This window comes from Antrostomus carolinensis, unplaced genomic scaffold (genome assembly GCF_000700745.2).
Source record: "Antrostomus carolinensis isolate BGI_N321 unplaced genomic scaffold, ASM70074v2 scaffold20709, whole genome shotgun sequence".
Classification (NCBI taxonomy): Eukaryota; Metazoa; Chordata; class Aves; order Caprimulgiformes; family Caprimulgidae; genus Antrostomus; species Antrostomus carolinensis.
The window spans coordinates 60,945-70,072 of record NW_010336807.1 but is presented as its reverse complement, the minus strand read 5'-3'; the positions used below and the strand labels follow the sequence as shown (position 1 = coordinate 70,072).

At 37.0% G+C, this 9,128-nt stretch overlaps 1 protein-coding gene across 1 annotated transcript in view; it reads right to left on the bottom strand.

Annotated features, from left to right (window-relative positions):
- Window positions 1–2,526: 2,526 nt before the first annotated feature.
- Window positions 2,527–9,128, bottom strand: part of ARHGAP18 (Rho GTPase activating protein 18) — a 37,530-nt gene continuing 30,928 nt past the window's right edge. Inside the window, exons 12-14 of the mRNA XM_029086742.1 lie at window positions 6,836–6,960; window positions 5,556–5,617; window positions 2,527–2,907 (exon numbers count right to left, since the gene is read on the bottom strand). Coding sequence (XP_028942575.1) covers window positions 2,816–2,907; window positions 5,556–5,617; window positions 6,836–6,960 — 279 coding nt within the window. The 3' untranslated portion in view covers window positions 2,527–2,815. The remainder of the gene's footprint in view (window positions 2,908–5,555; window positions 5,618–6,835; window positions 6,961–9,128) is intronic.

The following is a 9,128-nucleotide window of genomic DNA, read 5'->3' as shown; positions in this document are numbered from 1 at the left end:
CTGCCTGCATGGGGTGGCACACTAAGTGTTAAATCAGTTAACCTGTCAGCTGGGGGGGAAAAAACCTGTGGATGTGTTTCCCAAGTCATCAGTCAAACAATGATCAGCTGCCAAATTGCCCCAAATAAGCAGTTGTCTTCTTAATTATAAAAGATTCTTACCAGCTTACCTGGACTTTCCCCATGTGCCCTATTTAATTCTTTAATTATGAGGAATTAAGAGGCAGTATTTTCAATAAATGCTGGGAAGGTTGCTGTTCCCTCACATATATCGAGTAAGTGTTGTATTGGACTTAGATTTAGCTAAGGTGCACTGTGATTACAGCAAAGTTTTAAACTTCTAGCCAGTATTTCCTTTTCCAGCAGGCATTCATGTTGCAAGACTCTTTCTAACTCATCAGTGTCTCTTTTCATACACAAAACTGCAAACTACCTACAAAGATATAAAGTGTGCGATTAAAAATAATCACCATTTACTGTCGATTGTGTACGTTTTACATACAAATATAAGAATTCAAATGAGAAAAGAAGTCAGAAAAAACAACATTTAATTATAAAAGAGCTTTTTAAATTAAAAAAAGATAATGGCACTAAACCAGAAACAAAGTTATTTAAGAGATCATAGCCACAGGGCAGTTGTAATTTTATACTGAAACTGTACAGCTGTTCCTATCATCTGCACTTTGCTCCTGATTAAAATAACATCTAGAGTTCCAGTAACAAGTAATGTTTTACAGAACTGTAATGTATTATGAAAACACACATTATTTTTGTATTACATGAAAAAAAACCTTATATTTATTACATTAGATTCATAAATATTTACCTATGCGTGGTACTGGTTTTCTTCTCTACTCCTCACATTTAAAGAACAGGGAGTGTGGTTTGTTCTGTTAATAAAAGTGTTTGTCTGGCAGGGTTCGCCCATAGTGGCGCGGTGCTATACCACATAGGGGTACCCAACTAGATGGAGCTTCGAGGGCAGTACAGTCACATTAGAACCATTTCCTATGTTATTCATCTTGCTTTTTGAGAATCCTTCAGTGCTTCCTTTCCATATGAAGACAGCCTTCGACTTTAAAAAACAAACAAACAAACAAAAAACTCATTCCCCCAGAATTGTTCGTATGCTGTGGATAACTTATCAGTCGATGTCTAATTTTTCTATGACCTTTCAGAGTACTATTTCATTGCTTATACATAAAATGGAGAGTTCCAGTGGTTACTTTGGGAACAACACAGTCAGGGCCTGTATCCAAAGATCAGCAGAAAGGCCCTTTATTCCTTTAATCAGCCGTGATCATGTGAAAAAATGTAATTCAGTCCCTGATTGTATGCAGAATATTCCCTATGAGGTCAATATAATTCTGTGTGTGCATTGAAAGAAAATATTTCATTCCAAGGATATAATTTCACAGTAGTGATTTCAGGTAGTCAGCACGCAGGTATGAGCACTTAAGCACAGCTGAGCTAGTTTACAAATAAATTGTAAAGTGGTACACAAATTAGTGAGCCCAAAGTGTTGCTGTGGGACTGGGGCTCTGGAGCTCCAGTCTACAGCTCTTTGTGCTGCAACAAACCACGTCAGTCTTTAATTCATTATCAGTGAATTCCATGGGGAGCTTTCAGTCCTTCCTTGCAAAGAGAAGGATTCGCCATAGTTCACTGTTGGACTATTAGTTTTCTAACTGGATTAGACAGCATCTATCAGTGTAAGAGAAATCAGAACTTGATTTCTAGCTTCATCCAGGATAGACCAGATATAAAGCTGATGGTAGACAATATCCAAAAATCCTATGTGAACTCCACAGTAAACCTTTGCACTGATTTTGAGTGAAAGGTTTGGTGGTTTGCTACCTATGAAATTTAGACTACAGTTTCCCTCCACAGTTATTTTATTCTTCCTGAAAGTTTTTATTGTGCTAGTAACTGGCAGGTTTTGGCAGTTTGCAAAATGCAATTTATCAGTGTATGTAACATGGCTGCATATCATTGCTAAAAAACCTAAAGGTCTTTCTAGTGCATGACAGTATTCCAGAAAGGACACTGCCAAGAGTGGTGAGCTTTAAAAATTACTCACCTTGTCATATAGTCTGTTCTTTTTTTCTTTTTTTCTTTTTTTTTTTTTTTTTTTTTTTTTTACAATCTCAAGAATACAATCAACTGGAATAAGAATTTAAAAAACATTTTAAAGATCTAGCAAAAGCTGCATAGAAAGCATTTTCACAGTTGTTTTTAAATAGTTTTCATCAAACTTTACCTAGAAAGTGAACAAAATTAGAACTTCCAAAGACAAAGTATATTGCATTGCAGTTTTTTCCTGTGAATTTCACACTTACTTGGGAAATTCATATGACTGGTTTTAGGTATTTTTAATACTGTACCGTTCAGAAGTGCTGATCAGGATTTGGTTCTCCAGTGTACTAGCACTGTAAAGACCTATATGAACACACACAGATTGTAAATCTCTAATATAAAAGAGGTTAAACATCTGTTTGAAAAATAAATTCTTCTGAAATAAGACCTACCACATGGGAGGTAGATTAGTGCCATTAAAGTGTTTAAGGTACTTATTCTTATTGCAAACATAGGTGGAAAAACTGTGCTATCTTAAAAATTCTGCTGTGAGTAAAACTGAAAATTTACTGGTAATCACTGTTGGGTTTCCATCACTTTTTTTTTTTTTTTTTTAAACTGGATAAGGGTCTATTAATACATATAACACAGTCAAGTGCTGAAAGGACACACTATCCCTTTGAAACATTCACCCTTACAAAGTAAGTCCACAGGCTGTTATTTTGACATTAGTTGTGACCTTAGCTCTGCTTAGATTTTATAACCCACTCAGCATTTGGGTTGAGCTGGTATAGGTCCTTCATGTAGGTTTCATCATCAAGGCAGCGTTCTCCTAGAAACAAAAGAGGGACATGGTCACCTCAGAACCAAAAAAGAAAGGAAACTATTTTCAAAGTTCCTGATGCTGTTTTATTCCATTTAGGTTTTCAAGCCCTCTCTATGGTATTAAACAAAAGGCAACAAAGCTAAAACCTAGAAGTGCTCTTACCTTTGCCATCTGTCTTGAGGAGGAAAGGGGACAAAGGAAGAAGGAAGAGGCTGTGCCACCTCTGTGGCACGTTCTAGGTCAGATTCTCCACACAGACCACACATAGGAGCTCCTCTCTGAGAAGATTTACGAAAAAAGAAGCAATGCCCTAGTGCTCTCATGGTCAAATCCAAACCATTAGGTTCACATTTGCATAGAAGTCCATTAAAGACATTAAAGAAGGTTATTTTCCCCTTCTTAAGTGGAAAGTTTGAGCAAGGTTTGTCCTTGCTAATAAGGTGTTACTCCCTATCCTGCTCCTTTTGGTCAGCAGTTCTGCATAGCACTTGTAATGGTTACCCTCCTAGGAGGGAAAAGCAGTACAGTGTACTTGGTGCACTACAAGAAATTAATTTATGGTGAAAATAGCATAAGCTGATCCAGCAAGACCTGTGTACTCTTCTCATTTCCCCACAGTCAAAGCATTATCTCATGCATTTGCAGCTCTACATCACAGCCCCTCTCCTACTCCACTGTGCAAGTGGTTGGGGTAGACGGCTCATGTGCCAGCCAGACATTTCAAGCACATGTGCTCCTGAAGCAGGAGGTGAGCAGAGGTGTGACACTGTAGCTTGGTTTGTCTCCCAGTTCTCTGGACTCCCTGTGCAGAGCAGGCAAGAACGCAAGACTCCCCGCTCAACCAGGCTCTGTCTCCATCTGCTCCCACTCCATCTGCTCTCCTTGCCAGGTGGAAGCCTGGCCTTTCTTCCAGGAATTTCATCCCAACCTACATGACCTGTACCACCCACACTGCTGAACTAGGCCCTCTTCTCTACACAGTGCAACACGTTCAGGCAGTGAGAGCACCTGGACAGTGGTTTGCCATGTTCATAACCAGACCTGGTCAGGAAGCAATGTCAGAAGTCCCGTTCGGTGATACTCAAAAAACACCTGGAGACTTCAGCAGCTTCATCTGCTAGGGGACAGGATTGCAGCATTGCATATGTTACAATTATGAGCATGAGCATACCATGATCCTGTTGAGTCTTCTCCCTTTTGAAGTCCCTCTACATGAGTCAGTTACATCGGGCAGGAAGAGAATGGCAAAGATCCGGACTGGTTTACTTAAACCTGCACAGCAGGTTAAAGTCAGGGAGTTTCTCTGATCTCAACTGAGAGTATTAATAAGGACTAGTATTTGTAAGGGCCGATTAAAGTTGAAATTGTCTAGAAGTAAACCATTCAGACAGAGGAAACATCTAAGCTTCCTATCCTATTTCATAACAAACCAAAAACATTAAAACAAATCTGCAACTAGCTAAGAGACATACAATTTCTGTCACATGTTTAAAGTGACAATAGGTTGTTCGAGTTTCACTGCAATTCTGTTACAAAAACTTTTTTCTACAATCATTACATCTCTGTACAACAAACAAGATACTCTTTTAAAAAAGGAGATCCCTTTTTTTGGATCACATCTAGGATCACAACCTGCTTTAACAAGCATAGCAAATATATGTACATATTGTATATGCAAGAGAACATATAATAACTTGGCATTCAGCTATCTTAGTAACTTCTTTTTTGTCATCAGACTCAGTACAAACACTGAAACACAACTGTTGTAGGGAATATAGGAAAGTGTTATTTTTAACTTACTTTAAGTATTTTGGTTTAGACACACAAAAAATAATTGACTTAAAATAGTGATTAGGTTAAAAGGAAAAATGCTAGAAGTAGCAATTTACATACAGGACTTAAACTTGCAGAGTACAGAAGTACTGGGCATTCACAGAATTTTATGACTTCAAATAAAGTTTAACAGGTCACAGTTAATAAAAAAGTAAATGTAAATCCAATCCAATATTGTTTTCTAGTTCTCTCTCTCTTTTTGGGGGGGGTTTTTTTTGTGTTTTTTTGCTGAGCATATGAAAAATACTGTGACTAGAAACTGATTTCCGATGCAAAAATACTTTTGCATTCAACAAAGAAAATTTCAGAACTGTATTCAAAATTATCCTTTGGCGTTAACCTTGCTGATCTGCTATTTGCTTTAATCAAGAGGGTCTGGAACACATAGCAGGAGAGACTGTTGGAAAATTTTATCACTAGGTCATGTTTCTCGTTGAGCGTTTTTTTTCCCCAAAGGAACCTGCAAGCAACGCTCAAAGGCAGAGCATGAAGGCCTATAAGTTCACGTATTGTGCCTCAATACAAAGAGATGAGTAAGATGAACTTCAAGCACCTTCCTATGCAACCTTTCTGTACTTCTTCACTGTCCATATGTATCAGGAACACCTGTTACAGCTGCCGTCTTTCTCTGGGAGAGATAATAAGATACTACTAATATGATGATCACACCAACACCTCTCCTTCACTCTCCTCAAGGTTAACTGCCTTCGTGTCAGGGAGAACTAGGGACATGAATAAAAATGCAGCCACAATGAAGCCCATGGACATCGTGCCAAGGAATCCTATTCTAGCAAAAGAAGTTGTTCAGAAGCCATTCTTACCAATATTTCCTCCTATTTCATAAAGAAAGACCTCTTCTTTCTTGAGTGTTTGGACATTTCCACTGTCAGGAACAAAAACACAATGAATAACAATATTGTGAAACAGCTTGTACACCAGCCACTCAAGATGTGTCCAGAAGAAACTACGCTAATTAAGATCAGCAGTTTACCTGTCATAAATCCTTCATGTTTATACTCATTTACTGATACTGTAAGTGAACACGAATACCCCTGCATGCTAGTGCAAACGAATAGTCCTGTAAATGAGCAATACACTATAGAAAATGTAAAATACGATAGATGTGAAGAAACTGTGGGGTTTAGAAAAGAATTGCATTGTTATTAGCAAGTAGCCTAATATTTACCCTCTGATTTTTCTTTCACTGCTGCTGCAAAAATAAGTATTCCCTTCAAACACTTCATAACTGTGAAAAAGCCTTATGTTTGCGTGGAAGAAACCACATTCTTGCTGTTTTTAATTTTGCTGCAACTAAAAGAAGTAAAAAACAGACAGTAGAAGAATGAAGTCCCCATATTACAAAGGGATTCTATTATTCTAACTGCTTAATTGTAATAATATATGCTAAAGCACAGTCAGAAAATAACTTTCTATCAAAAGTGTAAACCTCTAAAAACAGCATTTAGGAAAAAGCAGCTTCTTAATCTCAACTAGTATACCATGCTATTGCTTTAGCATGAATAGTTATACATGATCCACTCGTGTGTTAATTTTTTTTTTCTAAGTCTGTTCTGATTTCTTCCTTTGCTCATATATATATAAAAGTAATGTAAAAATTTGATTAAAACTTTTCCCTTTCGAAATGGATTTGGACGACTGAGATGTAGCTTTCCTTCTAAATCACTGCACATACACAACAATTGCACATAACTATATCCCAATACCTATACTGTTGCTATATATAAATGCATTTTGTTACAAAATATTTTCTTTCTCTTTTCCTCATTCCTTTGTTTCCTAAACTTATTTTCTCATAGTGCTCTTCCATCTTCTCCCCAGAAATTTACCAAAGCATTCCTGACCCATCAGATTAAGTAGCAGGTTTTTTTTACTAATGACGCTCCTGTATTCCTGGAGGCTTCATGAGCTTTAATGACATTAGGAGCATTAAGTTAATTCTCAAGCATGTATTCTAATTGCTAAATTCAGCCCAAAAGTTCATTAACTCACCTGGACTTAAAAGTATTTTAAAACATTTTTCTTGACATAACATATGAAAAGCCACTTCTCTCAAAATGATAAAACAAAAGTATATTTGTACCTTTTCTGGCTGAGAAACCTGGCTACTATATCACCGGCTTTCAGTTCTTCTGTCAGCTGTATTGCCATGGAAACTTTCGAAAGATGAGGCGCTTGCACCCGTATCACTCCCTGAGGAACATCAGCCTGCAAAGCAATAACGGTGTTGGAACAAAGCTGCAAGCAGCTGCCTTTGATGAGCTTCTCAAAATACAGTATGGAATAAGTAACTTCGTACAGTGCTCTGTACTTAACTACTATCTATTCCACTGCAGAAATATAACTACAGAGTAATTCAGTAAATTACATCAGACCTTCAAATCTCTTTTTAACAGCAGGGAAAACTTTAGAACTAAAGAACAGTAGTGTTTAATTATTTTTCTAAGATGTTAAGAATAACAATAACAATTACTACTATATTGAGAACACATTTTGGTATGATAAAAAGCATATGAGATGGATATGGAAAAAGACTCGCTGCATGCATGAAAGCCAGGAAACCCCCTTGCACCACCATCCTGCTAGAACTTCCAGAGAAATCTTTACAGTTTAATTTAATCTGAATTTCATGTCAAAAAAAGAAATCACAAAGTATTCACAGGTCAGTCTACTTTAAGTGATTCCTCTTTTTAAATATAATTTCCTTTTAAAACAGATATTCACTACTACAGCTTTTTCTCCCTATTTTTTATTCTCCAAAATATATTCAGCTAGTCAACCTGCAGGTCTGACTACATAACGGATTTGTATTTTATTTCAACCCAAAAATCCTCGATGATGAATATCAGTCATATTAGCTACAGAGAAGGAGGGCTCCAAAGGACAGTTTTTATGTTCAACTTGCAGTACATGACATTTGAAGTTACAAAAGGCATAATTTATTTGTGAATAAGGTCCTAATTTCTGCTCCTGGCAATCTTGAGGTAATTTTTCTATTCATATTACATTACCATTTACCCAAATGTACTCATTTTGATAGGAAAAGAAATGTAAGAGTCTTAGTAGTCAAGGTTGATTATGAAGTTCAGTCTCTTCTTCCCCCCCTATTTACTGCAATTGTAAGGCTGAACACTTCTTCTTCCATAATCAATGAACAAATCTGGGCAACTGTGAATCTAGAATAGCTTCTCTGAAACCATCGGAATTAAACGAATATAGAACAAGTATAAATGTGAGCAGAATCAGAAGCACAGCTTCCTGAGAAGGCTAAAGGCTCATTACCATACAAGCGATGAGCTATGGTAAGTAATTTTAACCAAACAATCCTTCTAGATCCAGTCTTATTATTTATTGATTTAAAAATACTAGATGCAATAACTATTTATGTCTAAAGCATTAAGAATCACCAAATCGAGAATTTCCTTCATAGTAATCGTGGAATTAAAGTTCCCTAAGCTTGCAATCTATCTCAAATAGCAACTCCCTTCATTTATCCCTAAATTTGCTGAATCTGTTCTTTAAGGTCTCCACCTATGGAAATGATGGCTGTTGCCATCTGCTAGGAAGTTAACTCCTGCTTAAAAATCTTTTCTCTCTTTTCCAAACTGTTGGGATCCTGGCAAAAGGCAAGGAAACTTTTAAGGATGAAATGATTCTTTACAGGTGTCCCTAACTGGTCTTTCATCAAATTCAGTAAGGTAAATTTAAACTGGTTTTCACTTTTGTATACAGTTCTGTAGCATTTTGTCTCAGTTCATTTTAATGGAGTTTTCCCAACCTTCAGCTGTATAACAGTGGGGTTTTTTTCTATAGAGCAGACATATGATAAATGATTTTAAAGTCTACCTGCTTCGAGTATATGAGAGAAAGAACAAGAAATTTCCACAGAGCTGTAACATTACAGTCACAGATCGAACAGAATAATTACTTTGTTTATCCAGAGAGAAACATTATTAGCTCAGCTAATGAATGCATTTTGCCACTTCGGCCACCTGCATTTACAAAACTCACACTCAGCTGCACAATATGTTCATGGTGCCCAACTACAGAGAGAACAGATACTGAGCATTCCCTAGACCATCCACTGTGCAAGTTGGTGAGAAAGAAAATGTGTCCATAAAACATCTAGGAGCAGAGTCACAGAAGGACCTGTTCTCTGCACAGCATAGTTCAAAACATGCAAGTTAGGGCTCCACCTCACAACCTATAAGCCAAGTACCTGTAAGATGATTTACAATATGCTGAAGGGTGGGTCATCTATGTTATTCAGTTTGCAAGGCTCTTTCAGGATGAGTTTCACAACACTGAAACCTCTGGCTGAGTTAGGTACCTGCACACTTTAAGATTCTGAAGAGATACAACCTTAGTTGACGGAA